This window comes from Scaptodrosophila lebanonensis, unplaced genomic scaffold, assembly GCF_003285725.1.
Source record: "Scaptodrosophila lebanonensis strain 11010-0011.00,11010-0021.00 unplaced genomic scaffold, SlebRS2 tig00000043-arrow-pilon, whole genome shotgun sequence".
In the NCBI taxonomy this organism is placed as follows: domain Eukaryota; kingdom Metazoa; phylum Arthropoda; class Insecta; order Diptera; family Drosophilidae; genus Scaptodrosophila; species Scaptodrosophila lebanonensis.
Genome location: NW_022060545.1, coordinates 4,409,907 through 4,426,787, shown reverse-complemented (window position 1 = coordinate 4,426,787; position 16,881 = coordinate 4,409,907). Strand labels below are relative to the sequence as shown.

The window sequence follows — 16,881 nt, the reverse complement described above, 5'->3', positions numbered from 1 at the left end:
CGGATCAGCAGGATCCATCCACTATAGCTATGGAAAAATATTGGAAACAATTACGACTATTTCGAATGTAAAGGTTTGGTTTCAAACTCAAGTATAAATTGAAGCTTTGTGATTTATCTGCATAAATAATTTGTAGAGCAATGTAAGAAAAGTAAATCCGCTTAGAAAAGCATCGAAAGTCTATAAAATAAAAGGGCTTGTGATTTATAGCCTTGTACATGTAATCGAAGAGGCGTATTGCTAGAAGTATTTACGATCCACAATCGAATCTAGCTGGCGTGTCTACACGTATGTATGTATGTGTGTGTCTTTCTTAACAGCCTCTACTTCAGACAAAAACCCACACGATGTGGCAGCCACACGACAGAGACCCAACAGCCGGCGGCGCACTGACAATTACCTGAAGTTGAAAACGTGTTGGCTACTCAATAAGCAAAATCGCATGCTGTTTGGACAACTACCTGTCCAAGTGCCATATATTTGTCCCACTTGCTCCTCCACAGCGACTCTGCAACACCAACGCGCCTGGTGAATAAATCATATAGAAAAAAAAAAACCAAAAAAAAAAAAACAAAACGAAAACATATGCATATCACCTCTGAATCACGCGCGAGTCCCCAAAAGAAATTAAATTGCCGAGAGCGCTATAAATTCCCCGCAACCCACACACCTTCCTTTGAAGACGCGAGCAGGCAGACGGACAGACTGACAGGCACACGAAGAAAGAAATGCGGGCCGAAGATCACGGTTTGGGTCTCGGTCTGGGTCTGGGTCTAAGTCTGAGGCTGTACTGAAATGTATGCAAGTTGAAAATCGTGACACAATTGAAAGAAAAGTTCATTTTGTGGTGAGCGCCACAGAGCTCGGCTTGAATTAAAGCCATTGATGAGATCGGCTAAGAGCGCGCTCGGCTTGGATAAAGCTGTGGAGTGTTGGAGCTTGATTGAAGGCTGAATGAGAGCGCAGTCACAGGCCGTAAAGCACCAGAAAGCAGCAGAAAGCAGACGATTAAGTACCAGTTGGTAGACATTAATTAAGACTTCGGCCTAAGTAACGAAAGGTGAACTCTTGGATGGGTTCATCGAAGTCTAAGACCTATTCCTACTTAATGTCTCAGAAGGTTTTACTTTATTGATTGAAGCTGCTGTTTTGCATACAGTCGCTTCTCTGTAAGTGGGAAATCAATCAGTCGTCAACCAATGTGTAGCCTTTATCACAGAATAGTTGATTTTATTTTTTATTTCCTTAAATATCCTGATTCCTCCCAGCAAGCATAAAATTTATAATCGGACTTTATTAAAAATTAAGAAACTCATATTTTACGTTTAAATTTCTTATTCCTGCATTGAAATATAATCTCCAACTAAAATTATAATGTTGTTATAGGAACGAGCACTTTCTTGGTTTATGAAAATATCTCAAATGATTTTGATTTGAATTATTTTAATTTTAATTATTAAAACATATACCATAATATATCTATCCATTAATTTAATCTTCGTATTAAAAACTGTTGATAATAATATCGAAAAGAAAATCGAAATTAGGAAATGTTTTGGCATAATCTATCTCTATACAAGTATATATAAAACAGTTTGTTCTGATTGACTGACTGACTGATTGATTGGCAATCAACGGACAGCCAAGACGGTAAAAGTTGGAAGCTAAATTTGGACACAAGATTCCTCTCAGAGTGAAAGTAGACAATAAGAAGCGGTTTTGGAAAATTCGAACTCCAAAGGGGGGAAAACGGGCTCCAACCTTTGAATGAAAAATCTACAATTTTCGTCCGATTTACTTCAAATTGAGTTTGTATACTCTCATAAAGAATACAAGAAAAACTGTACACTGATTGATTTTTCGCTAGTTATAAAGTTTGAATCGAATCGGAAAATATGCTTATATACTATTTCAAAGCAGATAAGTGCCATTGAAAAAAGCGCATGTAAAAAATTTAAAACTTGTGAAAAACTGTTCCAAATTTAAATCGTTAAATGTTTCAGATGAATAGTCAGAAGTTGAAAATAAAAATATTAAATAATTAAAGACACAGTCCATCTATTTCTGTACATTTATAGAGTTAGCCTGGAGGGGTGTTTGGAGTTTCCCCTGAAGACAATCTCTGGATCTTTTAAATCACCTTCTTATCGTGTAGCTCGTTCTTTAATATTTTCATACTCGTAAATGGCACATTGTTTTTTGTGTGCATTCATACTCGTACTATATAGCTATGTATTCGACAACCTGTTGCCCAGGCTGGCGCTCAGTCTACCCTCAACTAAAACGCGCCGCACTTGGTGCAGACAGTTGTTGTTGTACTCGTATTCGTACTCGTACTCGTATGTATAATGGTTCCACTCAAGCGAGCTTAGCATAACGCCGGTCCGCCAACTTTCAAGTCGTCGACTCCTCATATAACAAGCAGCCAAATAGTTCAGCCAGCCAAGAAGCAGAACCATCTGTGTTGGTAATGGAAGCCGTACCGCATAGCACCGCACTTCTCCGATCCGCCCCGCACCTAACCGAAACGTCGATTCGTCTTTGTCTTTTGCATTCACTTTATTGTTATATGTAATATGCTGTTGTTTATTATTGCTGTTCTTGTTGTTATTGCTGCTTGTCTATTTACCGCTAAGAGCAACAAACAGAGACCGAACGACCGACTAGATGCCGGCCGCTTGCAATCGTTTTCGGTTACCAGCTCTAGAGTGCCTTGCAAAACCGAGCTTTAGTTACTACCCAATAGTTTATTGAGGTTGTTGTTGTTGTTGTTGTTGTTGTTGCTTTTCCTATCAGTCTTTGTCATCTAATGTTTCGTTCTAGTTTTTTTAAGACTCTTCTGCTCGTGTCATTGAAAGTCCTCGGCAGCGTCGCGTCGCGTTGCCTGCTGGCTTTGTTTATGAGAAGCGACTGCTTTGGCATTAGGTCGATGGGGCGATTGGCAGCCGGGTTGGTGGAGGGATAAAGTTGGTGAAATGGTCTACTAATTTAGTTAATAGTCGTGCCTTGAGTGAATTAATGTGGGCCAGTTGATTCATAATAAAGAAGAAGAGTGCTCTACTTTTTGTCTGAAGCCTTAATATTTATTTCCCCTTTAAAATTCGTTAATGTGTGTGGATTAAGTATAAATAGGTTTGCTCATCATTATAAGCTGTTCAAACAGTTGTCCATTTAGTTATTAATGTGAATATAACATTGAACATTTCCCAGATAAAGTGCTATTCTGAGTGGACTTAGCTGCTAAGAATTCTGACTAAATATATGAGCTAATGGAAACACAAGAGAACTTGATCAGGCAATGCCCTTCATGTTCTTTTATAGAATAGACGGGTGGGTAGAAAACACTTACAGCGTAGTTTTAGGGTCCAAAAGGTTTGGAGTAAATAGAGACGGCAGCATTAAAGTGAGAGAAGAGCTAAATGGACTTGAAAGACTGTTACTGAATGGCAAGAAGTTCTTATATAAAACATTTCTGAACTTTCGATCCAAGGAGAAGGTTAAATAATAATTATTAGTAGGTATTGCCCGTCTTAGTCCGACTAGTTTTTCCCCATTTGGAGCTCGAATTTTCCAAAAGCCTTTCTTAGTGCGCACATACACTATGATGGATACTATGAAAGGATACTTGAGTACTAATTTCAGCTTCCTAGCTCTTACCGTTTGGGCTGGGCGTTGATTGCCAATCAGTCAGTCAGGACAAACTATTTTATATATATAAAGATTATAAAGTTTGTTTTACCTAAAATGTTAATCAAAATGCATCACCGATTTGAGTATCTTATTAAATAATTGATTGACTTAAATGAAGTAATATTTTGTTGATCCATGTGTGATTTTATTAACTGGCATTTCTTTTCCTTGCCCTCCTTTTAATTGGGGTTTAATTTAATTTTTAAAATTTCTTTTTAATTTGCATTATTTAATTGAATTTTTAAAGTCTTACTTTAATGATTTCGTCCCTAATTGCTGTTGATTTCTTTATGTCTATAATATACTTCTTGATAATTCGAATTCGTCAAGTTTTTGGCTCTAACTCGGCTCTAACTTATCATGTAACTGCTATTTTTGTTGGCTCTAAAAATATAACGTATACGCTCAGTTTGACGGCACATAAGAATCATTGGTGTGAATTACATTTAATGGCTATAAATAAAATTAGCACAGTGCTGTCAAAAGTGCATAAACAGAATAGCTTAAACGGAATTTGTAGCTACCGTGCTTGTTTTCTGGTAGTCATTAGAGCCCATAACTGTCATTCAATTGTGCAGGAAATCGCATTAAGCTCACATATTTCTGTGGCTCGGTATGTGATACACATTAAGCCAAGCAAACAATTGTGCTGTCGCATTTTTATAGCTTATGGATACACTCACAATGCCTACACAGTCGTGTGTATCTAAGCATCTTAAAAGTGCGCACCCAAACCTCAGAGCGTCCGCCACTCTTCGCCTCTGTACTCAGACATACTAGGTCTATATATATATATATATATATATATATACACACATATATGTGTTGCCATAAGCTATACAATTTTTTTGTTGCCTTTTTTTGTGTTTCAAGGTCATCGGCAAGTAGCTCTTTATGTTTGAATGAAATCTAATTGTTCGTTATGAAGATGGGCTTTTGTATTTGCGACGGATGGGGGCATAGAAGAGACGAGGGGAGAGACAAGGGGCTTACTTATTGGATGTCAAGTCGATGTAAGCACTAAGTTAAATATTGGATTACATGGCCAATTCATGTGAGTGCCATGGAAAGCAAATGCAAATACATATAAATGCAACGCAATGCCAGTCAGACGCAGCTCAGCAGTTCTCATTGCGTTCAAAAGTTCCCACCAACCACCCAACCACCCTACCACCCACTTCGAATGCGCTTGACAATGACACTCTATGCATGAATTGTGGCTCAGAAGTAGTGAGTGCTATATATCTATGTATATAAATATATATATATATGTTCTCGTAATAAATATCTTTGCAATATTAATGCAGCTCTTTGCTCAATTTGCTGATCTAATAATAATCAAGCATTTCCCTCGCTTACTTACTCTCTTCCCAGTTGATCGGATCTCAGAATTTAATAGGATATATCTCAAGTCATCGTCATCGTTATCGTTATGCTGTACAGTAGAACATGGCGACGTCGACACTTTATGCTGCTGGGGTGACCTGTTTGGGTTTTCTTTGCTTCGCCTTGGCATCCATTGCCATTGGTATACCAATCTGGGGCTACTACGATAGTCCATCGGGTGAGTACAAATAACTTTCTGATCTCTCCAAATATCTATATTATATACATCATGATTACAGGTGGCTATGACTACGATCGCGGCTATTTCGGGCCGTTCAAAGTTTGCAAGCAATTAACCTACAATCGAGAGAAATGTGGCAACGATGTGTCCAAATTCAGACTAAGCAGTAAGTTCTAATCGAACAGCAATTATCATTTAGAAATTTAAACTTTTTTGGTTTATTACTTTTACTGTAATGAGCAGATTAGCTCAGTATTGATGGCAATATTACGGTTCTACGATTCATGAGACGGTATTCGAAGTAGTAGAGAACAAGACTAGCTAGACCTAAGCGCCCTTTTTGAAAATTGAACAGTTGAATTTTTAAAGATTCTGTCTTACAAAGAAATATGCGTATATTTAAATCTACAGAGGAATATTCTCATAGCAGATCCAATAGAAATATAAACATGAATACAAAGAAAGTCTTAACATTAATCAAAAACATTCTGGCAGCTTGTGCCACAAAAAACAAAAAAATCAATTAAATCAACAATCTCTACAAATGAAAAATCTGAGAGTAAGCTTAAAAAATGTTGTCTTTTATTAAAAAAATACTTGTAAATTTATTAAATGCCTGGCACATTTTATTTTAAAAAAGAAAAGTTTGCACAGAAATACTTTCTTTTACATTTGAATAGATCTTATACAGAATAGACTTGTTACCCCTAAATACAAAGTCCTTTTTAAAATAAAGGTGGAAGGAAACGCCTTTGTGGAATTTGGTTTTTGGCAACTGGTTTGCCTTTGCTTTGTGTTTTTGTTTTTCAACAAAGCGAGCGTATAAATCAAAGAAGGAACATTACTTTACATATATGGACCTTTACTTGCCAGTAAGTCTAATTATATTCCCCCCAACGGGTCAGAGAAATTTATTTTGTACACCCTGTACCGCAACGCCTTGGCAGCAGTCCACCGAAAGTATATATATTCATGATCAGCATGGTAAAACTAGTCAATATAGGTATATCCGTCTGTTTGTCTGTCTGTCGGTATGAACGCAAATATCTCTAACAGTATAAGAGCTAGAATAAACAAACTAGGTCAGAGAAAGGACGAGTTTATTTGTGCTTTATCTCATTTATACGGCTATAACGTGCTGGTAGTGCCTTTTTATTTCCTAATGATAAGTGTATTCTAAAATAAAGAAGCATAGACAGAAATCCATATACGAAAAACAATGTCCAGAAATGTATGTTTGTAAAGATTATTTGTTATTATTTTCACGATTCTACCATTTCATTCTTGTTTTAGGATAGAACATATTGTAGCTTCAAATGTAGGGCCAACCCTCTCTGGTTTTTTTTTTTTTATAGGCAAACAAAGAAAGGCTAACGAAAACTCTAGAAATTACAAATAATTAATCCGACTCACAACACAAACTTGTTGAAGAACTTTGTGTACCCTTTAAGTACAGTCTAAAATAATATGTGCATTGCTGTTAATAATTTAAAATTATTTTCCTTTCTAGTTCTATTTAAAACTAGCCAGTTTTAACAAATTGTTCTTATTTTTCCTATCAATCAGTATGAGTTCCAATATCTCTTATTAATGCTTGATAGTTTTTGTTGTTATTTATTTAATGTACTTGTATATATACTTTTCTTTCGTTAACTCGCTCTCCGCTCAGATGCAGTCTTCGTCAGCGGCCTACTCGCCATTGGCAGCTCAGCAGTGCTGGGAATCTTCTGCATATTATCGGTTATTCAGCATGCGATGATCTCATCGCGGGAGAAGGTTGTGATGTCCTACACCTCCCTGGTCATTGTCAAGCTGATTCTAGCTCTGCTAGGTGGTAAGTGTTCCACCTGATTGGCCTATTTGAGATTTGTTTTATTTATTTATTTATTTTTTCTTCTGGTAGGTCTCTTGGCCATCATAGCCACTGCACTGTTTGCTCTTCAGATTGACGAGCAGGAGCGTTACGGCTTTAAAATCTCACGCGGGATTTCCTTTTATTTACAAGTAAGTCTTACGATTTGCCTTTATAGTTCCCGAATTACTATATAATTCTGGTTGACAGATTGTCGTCATTGTCTTAACGATTGCGCTATTTGTGGCCGCTCTGTATGACGTCATATACTCGCGCAATCCGGGTGGCGATCCCACAATGGCGTTAGACGCCTCCTCGCCGGGCAGTGCCACCACCTTCAACAATCCGGGCTTCAAGGAGCGCGGCCGGAACGGTGTGTCGGTAACAGATGCATCTGGCAAGCCGTACAGTGGCATTCGCAACGGCGCTGGAACTGCGGGCAGTGTCGCCTCGATGAGTACCACCGTTACTAGCGTCTCCAATGGCTCCACACTCGACTCTGTGACGCGTTCGCCATTGCGTTCGAGTCTGAAAAAGCCGCGACCGCGGCCCGATCCTGCGCTGGGCATTCAAAATCCCGGCTATTCGGGATCGGGCAGCTCGCCGCCCATGCGACGCAATGGAAGTGTCAAGAAGGTGCGGATACAGACGCACAGTACGGAGGTGTAGAAGGGCTTGAAGGGCAGCCGTTATGGCTTCATTTAGGTTTCGATGCATCAACAACAACAACAACAACCACAAAAATCATTTACAAAGACTGTGTACAGTAGCAAAGAAAAGCAAATCAACACAAATCACAACAACACTCGACCGTCACTAAGAATGACGCACACTTGAGGGCAAAAATGTAAAAACAAAATGAAAATCAAATGATCTTACATTTCATTTCAATTAACACATTATTACAATGTTATTCTCATTTGTCTTCCAACAAGCCGAGCAGAGTTTATTTCACTTTGTTTTTTTTTTCTTCTGGGAGAAAAAAGAAAATTAAAACTGGAACATTCGCGGATCGGTTTCCGTCCAAAGGAAAGGCAAACGTATTTTATTTAAATTTCAATGACCCAACTAATTTCTTTTTATTAAAAAAAGATTGCATTTTGTTAAAAGTGTCCTTAAAAAACCCCGCCCAGTCCTTCCAAATGCTACAGCAATGCTTTCTTCACAACAACATAAAATATTAGTAATTTGCAATATTTAAATATTTACTTTTGAAATATTTAAACATGGTCATAAACTAAATTAAGCAACATAATGAAACACGTGTAAAATACCAACCTAATACCTAACAAATAAACAAACAAACAAATTGTAGTAATAGTTAATATTTATTAAGCTTACATTAAAAGTTTGAACTACATTCTATACTTATGCGTTACTGTTAGTATACAGAAACTTCAAACGTTTAATGTAAAACCGAGTTGCATTAAAATTAATTCATTAATTAATTATTATTATTATAGTAAAACAAAGTTGTTACGCTAAATTTCGATGAAAAAAGCTAGCTAGATAAGCTTGTTTGTTTAATTTTTGTAATTTGATTACACAAATTTAATAAGTTTAATGTTTCCTGCAGTTAAGTGAATAAATTGCATTAAATAGGCATTAAATTGCGAAGCATTTCTCTCTTTTTGTCTCCACAGCGTACGCATTTTCATATAAAGAGGCTAAGAAGAAGTTGTTATCAGTTATCTTGCCAGTTCATACACCCACCACTTGAATTGTGGTTAGCGTGTTGGCTTAATTTGGTGTATTACAGGCTGGTGCTAGTTACACTGGCGCCAGCTGACGGCAATTCTACACACATGGTAGCCAATCTTCCCAACCAACATTCAACTCACATGATCCAAATGGCTCACTTTTTATGTTTAAAAGCTTTCACATATAACACATACTAATAAATTTCGATTCAACAGTTATTGGCAGCAGTGTTTTTGACAGGTTGTTAGCCAAGATATTTGCTCTCTTTTACTTTTTCAGAGAAATGATCTGATTTGTTGCTAAGTGGAGTGAGTATTTGCTAAATAGGGTGAAATTCAACTTTAATCGGTAGATGGCGCAGTTTACATCTAAAGCAGTTCGCTGCTTGGGTTACACTTAACTATTTCTACTTATCTGGCAGCACTTACAAGTGCAGTTTCGCTTAACAGCGTGCATTTCAAATGTAGCTCAACAGGCGCTGTAAAAAGTCGAGAATTTTTCTTTGTTCTTTGCCTTATCAGTTCAATGAGCCTCATTATGAGAAATATGTAAAATATGTGCTTTGTTTACAACTTGGCCGCCATTAATGGCTGCACCGAGAGCATTCCGCAATACATCAAATTCATTCAGGCCTAGCCGCAGTCTTGGCGATAAGCCCATTAGCATACGAGCTCGTGGCCTTATCAGTGAACAAAATCAAGCCCAGGTGGATGGAAGGAAGAGTGCGAGGTTTTGGGCGACGATTCGCTCTAAGCCCCGCACAGTTCTATAAGAGACTGCGGAGCGTGAAGTCGTAGCGCTTAGAATTGATAGCAGCTTCCGAGTGCGAGAGACGCGTGCAGCATCTAGTATAAATAATAATAAAAAATAAAAAAACAGAACGCCACTTGTTTTAGTTGTAATTGACGTTTTGTTTATATTTTATTTTATATAAATAAGTGATGAAATCACACAAATTGCACAATGTGTGGTGGCTCGTTTCGACGCTGCTGCCATTACTGATGCTGGTTTCCAGCTCACAGAGCACGCCATGTAAGTAGAGTGACGAAGCCGACATTTCTAAAGATACTGTCACGCCTCTTTCTGCCGTACAGTGAACATACAGGCAGCGACAGAGCCACAGCCACAGCCACAACAACTGGCGAATTCCCTACTCGGAGAGCGACCCATGATTCTCATCAAGCACAACGTGGAGCCGCAGCACTTGAATGGCTATAATATAATACGCGATCCGCAGGGACAGCCCTGTCTGACCATCAGCTGGAAGACAAATCCCGATGGCAGCGGACCCCAAGATCCGCAAATCTATGCAGTCGACGGATATTTTAAGTTGGTGGAACGTCCACAACCACAACCACAACCACAACCAGCCACACAATCACCCAATAAACAGTAATCTACTTTAGTAATTAACTTTGTGCAAAAGTCTGGGCAAATAATGCAACACACAGACATACATACAAATATTTTACACTGACCCATTGCGCGTGGAATATTGTAAGCCGTTCATTTCATTTATTTTCACTGAAGCGCTGACAACAACAATATTCTCGTCCACCCCCAACACATGGGCTTTGCATGCACCTGCACCTGCCCCATGGCAACAACAGCAACAACAACAACAACGACATCAGTCTACATCAGACAGACAGATACCCCAGCTTCGAAGCGAGCGGAGGGTTGACAATTCGAGCCCGATTTGAGGTTCGGGTTGGGGGTTCAGTGTTCAGTGTTCGGTTTGGTGTTGGGGTTGGAGTTGGTGCTCTGTCTGGCTGGCTGGCTGCAAAGAACTTGCGCTGCGCTGCGCTCTGCACAACTCCATTTCCAATTTGCAGACACAAGTTTCGCTTTTTTCCGACAGACAGACTTTCGCTGCAGCTTTCATTTCTAAGGCCTGCGCTTTCGTATGCAGACTAGACTACATTGATACTGATGGGGCATGCAAGCCAGAAGCCGCAATAAACAACACAAAAACTGGCGCGGGAGTGTGCTAGTGAGGCGACCATAATCCAAATCCACCCAACAGCAACAACTTTCTGCCACAATTATCAATGGCTCCGGGAGAGACCGACCCGAACGCTGCTCCAAGCGCCTGATAATTGCGACCTCTCCACCAAATAGTGAAAAGTGGAAAATATATTGAGATTATAAATGCTCGTATTTTAAATTCATAAATTTAACGCAATCGTTAGCTGTTTATGAGTTTCTGCTGACAACTTTTTTCGCATTCAATACTTTTGTGAATTTTAAACATTTAACTATTAAGAAAATCTATAGACCACTAACAAAGTTCTTGTAACTTGTTTTATTTGTCAATATAGTCAGACATTTCTAAACGCACAGCTAATTTCAAACTCCTAAACAGCATTTGGAGTTATTTCATTTTCTAAAACTATGTACCCATATAAATACTTTTTAGAGCTGAAAAGCAACTTACTGGTGTATTGGAAATACAACCTATACATAGAACAGAATTTGAATACTTTTTAAACCTCTATATAGCTCAGAAGAACCCTCTATAATTTGACCAGAATTTGAATACTTTTAAAACCTCTATCAGAAGAGTGAAGAGAAACCATAAGCATTGAATGTATAAGGCCGACGAAGACGTGGCAGATTGCACATAAAGGTATGATTAGCATGACAGGACGTCTGTCCGTATGAGCTTCGAGAACTTTTAAACCAATACAGCTAGGGGCATCAAATTTGGAATATAGACGTGTCTTATCTTATATGCACAACAAGTTTATAACAAAAAATATTGTTTTTAAATAGCTGCCTCAGAACCGATCGGGACAATAATCATTTTTAGTCGGATAGTTGTTTCGGTTTTAGCTGGTATTCATGATAATTAGTAATTTGAAGTATAGCTATCGCTATATAGCTCCATAGCGATCATTGGTACAAAATGTTTGATTTAGTTAAAGGGTTGTAGTGGGTTGGGTTGAGAAAATGGGTGGTCACAGGGTATCAAAGAGTCGATTTGGCAACACTTAAGCATTCTACAAGTTTATGGTTACATTTTAAATAGTAAATTGCTTACTTAATTTAGTTAATAATTTTGGATCTCTTCAGTGTTCAACATAACCACAAAATGCGTTTTTGAAAATCATATTTGTGATCACAATGGCTGGGTTGAAGAGGGTGGTTTGTTAGATCGATGAGAAAAACTGAAAATTCTTTCATTTCCAATCTTTTGATCGGTATTTTGAAAATGTGTAGGAACTGAAGAATCAGGTATTTTATTATATAGAACTGAGAGAGTTTGTCTCATTAACAATTAGCATTATTATTTTAACGGTTTATCTTTTGAAATATTTTCGGAAAGAGATCAGCTAAAATCTAATAAAAGCGCATTATTAAGATCTACTTAGGGCTAAAGGCTTACATAGAGTAGTTATTTGAAAATGTACTTTAACCAAAACTCTAACCAATAACTGAATTGGCGAAGGGAAAACTTGGAATTGTCGCAAAAACTTTTGTGCAATGCGTTAACTTTTGTTCTGGACATGGTCTGGTCAAAGGTATGTGTTTGTAGTTGTTGTTTTTGTTTGGAGGGGCGGGATGGGTGCACAGACAACACCCCAGCCATGGGTGCGTTCCCAAGTTGAAGTTGTACGCTCTATTTTGGGGTTGTCGCTGCCTTGCTGTTCTTGTCCCTGTTCCTGTTGTTGTTGTTGTTATTGCTGTTGCTGTTGTTTTATTTAACGCTTCAATGCATTTGATTTTCGCCGGTTCGCATTGTTTGTTGAGTTCCTGTGGGAATGTTGGCGCATGGTCGTTCAGAATGTGCTTCGCTGCTAATGACAGTTGTTAGTTATGTATGTGTGTGTGTGTGTGTGGGTGTGGGTGTGCTAGCCTCACCTTTCTCAATTTATAATGCAAAGTTTCTAGCTGCCTAGCAATCTTCACTTCCCACTCCTCACTTGCGAAATAAAATGTTACAAAAGTCCAAAGCCAAGTGCGCCGTCCTGCTGGCTGGCTGGCTAACAGCTACCTTTCGGCCACGTTAGAAAGTTCCACACGAGCATTTTTGTTGTGCTGCTGCCCTCATCATGCCACACACACACACACACACACACACACACACACACAGACACACATTTACAGTCGACGTTGCAACAACCACCACCAAGCGTCCGGCACTGCGCCACGTCTGCCATTTCAGCGTTTCGCCATTTTATCGTTTTGGCTTTTCCTGCAGGAAGCTTGCATATTTTACGTGCGCCATGTTGCTTTTTGTTTTTTCTTCTTTTTTGTTGTTGCTTTTTGTTCGTAGTCTGTGCTCGTGCCCCAACTCTTCGCTTTTATCGATTGAAATGTGTCTCAGGCTGTGAAATGCAGGTCATTGATCCGCTCGTGCTTTTTCGCCGGCATGAACGACCAAAATGCTTTTTGTTTTGTCTGTTGGCTCGGCCGTGCAGGACCCCAGCAGGGGCAGAAACAGCAGCCGTTGCCTTTTGAAGTGCAATCCTTGGCCGTCGACTGGGAGTGGGCCTCCCATCCTTTTATTGTCGGTTTGTGTGCTTGGCAGCAGCGAAGTTTTTGGTTGGCCCAAAATTATAATTGGACTCGTTTGTTCTTCTGGTGGAGTTTTTTTTTTATAATGCATAGCTACCTGGCTACCTGAAATCTTTTGAAATGAGCTCGCATTGAAATAAAGGCGATAATGAGGAAGCACTCCAGGGTCGAGGTTGAATTTAAACTAAAGATTGCGATTAAAAATTATATTTAAATACAAATAAATTGAATTCAAATTCAAGTAACATTAATGCTCTCCCAAGGTATCCCATGGAATTGGTCAGACTAAGCATTAAGGAGGGAATCTATCTAGTATTGGAGCTACATAGGTTCCTTTACTCTCAAAACCAAGTATCTGGGTAACCTCTAAACGACTTATTGAAGAGGTTCCGATCTCCAAACATTAAACGAAATCTCTTCTATGCGTAGCTGCTGCTTTGATTTTAGGTTTTACATACTGTATATTAATCATTCCTCCGCCAGCTATACGATATAGTGAACCGATTTTGATAAAACTACTACTAATACAATTTTTTTATACTGGATTGACTATTGGCCCGATCGTTCCGATAGCAGCTATATGTCAATGGAGAATCCACTCCTAATTAAACTGGAAACAACCCCCAAATTTATAAATAACAGATTTTCTAAATATATATTTATAAATAAAATAGTTTCTGATACTAAGAATAATTATTGCACCGATCGTTTATATTGCAGCTATATGTTATAGGGAGTGGATTTAATCAAATTTTCTGGGTTTATCTTCATAAACAGTCTTTGTTTATGTCATCATACAAAGACTAATTTTTGCATTGATCGTCTCTATGGGTGCTACAGTATAAAGGAATGAGACTATATGTGGTTTGTAAGAAAAGTTCTCTGCTTATGGAGAATACAAGTATAATTACCAAGTTACAAGAAATTCTCGATTTTCCTATAACATGGTATCTGCCACGTCTTGTTCTGCCTGTCATACACATTTCGCGCTTCCACGTGCTAGTTTACCTCTCTGGTACAAGCTGCTTGATTTTAAGCAATAGAACATTGGGTTTTCTGGAACTATTTGTTCTTTAAATAATTGGATCTCCACCAGAAGTTTAGCGCAACTGCCCTAAATAGGTCTTATCCGAATACAAGCAGCTTTTAAATTCAAAATAATAACATATTTAATTTTTTAGAAGTCCTTAAGAGTTCTTAAGCACACCGTTGTCTTCCACAATGAAAAAAGTATTGTACTGGCATAATCGATTATTTAGAATGTTTCCGTTTCTCAATCATTTATTCGGATCTGTTGGATCTTGATAATTACAATCTTCTCTAATGGGATAATTATGGTTTTAAGAAAATAAAGAAAAGCTCCCTAATTCTTACCTGCTATATATATAATCAGTTCCTAATGACTTGTATTTTAATTTTCCATTTCTACGCATTTCATTTCCGTCGAAACTACGTCATTTAGCTTCCTTGTTGTTGGGAGAGTGTTGAGGAGAAGAACAACAATAAGCGTAACATGTTTGTAGCTGACAACAACGAAGAGGATTTTAGCTTTGGGGTAGTGGAGCAAACAGCGACTTCAGCTCATTCTCGTGGCTAATGATGGTGCTGGGGACGGAGGACGATAAAAGTGCTGGAGAAACTGTACCAAAAGTATGCACACGAATTGCCGGGGCAACCAGCCATCCAGCCAGCCAAGCAGCCCGTCTGGTAACCAGCCAACAGCACTAGACCAAGGCAGACGTAGGTAGAAAGGGAAACCAACTTAGACTTATGGCCAGGATGCGAGTATGTGTTTGCAAAGTTTTCGCTGTCAGCTTATTTTTTGGGGTTGCAAGCTGGGGGGAAAATACGAGCATACAACATAAATTAATAATAAAAATAGAGTGGCGAATGGCCGTATGGTTGTGATTTGGAGGAGTGTGGGGAGCGGGAATAGAAAATGCGCAGTTGCACAGTTGCAGGCGGCAGTTCAATGACCAAATAGCCAATTGGCAAGCTTAAAACTGAATGAATTGGCAACCAACAGTACACCAACACCAACACCAACAACAACAACAACAACAACACCTACTCAACTCAACACCTACTGTAAAAATAACAGCAAAGTAGGCACCAAAGAAAGGCGAGCTGAGGAAAATGGAAACGTAGGTAAAGGCGCAGGCGACGGCCAAGACGACCAACGACGCACAAACGAGTTGCAAGGTCGACGAACGCGCTAAGCTCGTCGCTTACAACAGAGCACTGAGTAAGGATACACTCAGAAAAACTAGAATCCAGAATAAACATATTGATTTAATATTTGTTAGTTTGGGCATTTTTTATAGGTAGAACTGCAGAGTATTCTTTAGTTTCGTATTCGACACAAATACCAAAGAGAAATACCAATTTTATCCTAGTCTAGTTCTCTTGGGATAGCTCTCGTATCAATATGATTTCGCTTTAAATTCAAATACGACTTAATAAAAGAAAACTTTTCGCTGGTTTAATGACTCTACCCCTGATACTTTTAAATATTTAAGGGTTCATACAGACAGACTGACAAACAGATATACGCATATGTGTGGGCTAGCAATAAAAAATATTTAATGCATATAGCAAAAATTTATTATGTAGGCCCTGCCACACAATTGTTCGAACTCTTGAAACAGAATTTATGTTATTTCTTAGAAAAAGGTGAGTAATCAAAAATGTTCGTGCATTTAGAAACTTGTTATCAACATTTTTCAGGATTAGATATTTTTATCATTGACATCGAAAGTAAGTTTCTTCAAATAAATCATAATAAGTAATTTTAAGTTTATTTATATTTGTTTTATTTATTTTTTAAGCCCTTTTTTGAGAGTATAATCAAACCATTATTTTTCTTAATGTATCAATTTATAGAGAAATATATGCATATTAAGACATGTTTAGCATCTGGTTAGGTTAGCTAAAAAATATGTATGTTATTTTTAACCAAATCGTTTTGATGAGTTTTCTTAAGTGTAAGAGTTGAATTGGCGATACTACTGTAATACCCGACATGCCAGACCAAACACGTTTTGGGTCTCAGCAGGCGTGGTGCAGCTAAATTGCGCATAATTCTTAACTGAATTTGCTGCAATTGTAGATATGGCAACAAGAACAAGAACAAAAACAAAAACAACTGCATCCACCACCACCCTGACAATTTATCAAATATAGGAAGAATACCTAAAACTTTCGGCATTTAAATAATTGACCTTACCCCGGTATTTGAGGGGGGCCTCTGGTGGAGTTAATCACCGAAAACAAAGTGCAAGCATCAAAGTCGCGAAACTTCTGGCGCATTGCTTTTGCTTTTGCGCATGTGTCGGCAGAAGAGAGAGATAGAGCGAGAATAGAGAGATAGAGAGAGAGAGAGAGAGAAAAAGAGAGTCTGGTGCCTAATGCTTAGTGCATTGGCCAGGCTAATGGCCTCTAGAGTCGTGTGCATTGATGTTATAATCATTGCAAAACATTCCGTGTACTCCATCACCATCACTCTCACCCAGTTTTGTGTCTAGTGTGTAGCCATTGCCTCTCCAGCCCG

At 38.4% G+C, this 16,881-nt stretch overlaps 2 protein-coding genes across 2 annotated transcripts in view; both read left to right on the top strand.

Annotated features, from left to right (window-relative positions):
* LOC115622757 overlaps positions 1–8,585 on the top strand; it is a 29,823-nt gene extending 21,238 nt beyond the window's left edge. The window contains exons 2-6 of the mRNA XM_030516811.1: positions 5,065–5,254; positions 5,316–5,423; positions 6,927–7,091; positions 7,161–7,261; positions 7,320–8,585. Of these exons, the coding sequence (XP_030372671.1) occupies positions 5,140–5,254; positions 5,316–5,423; positions 6,927–7,091; positions 7,161–7,261; positions 7,320–7,778 (948 nt within the window). The 5' untranslated portion in view covers positions 5,065–5,139 and the 3' untranslated portion in view covers positions 7,779–8,585. The remainder of the gene's footprint in view (positions 1–5,064; positions 5,255–5,315; positions 5,424–6,926; positions 7,092–7,160; positions 7,262–7,319) is intronic.
* Positions 8,586–9,627: 1,042 nt separating this feature from the next.
* Positions 9,628–10,268, top strand: LOC115622991. The gene is made up of 2 exons (XM_030517151.1): positions 9,628–9,842; positions 9,905–10,268. The coding sequence occupies exons 1-2, from the start codon at positions 9,752–9,754 to the stop codon at positions 10,204–10,206; spliced, it is 393 nt and encodes a 130-aa protein (XP_030373011.1). The 5' UTR covers positions 9,628–9,751; the 3' UTR covers positions 10,207–10,268.
* The last annotated feature ends 6,613 nt before the right edge of the window (positions 10,269–16,881 follow it).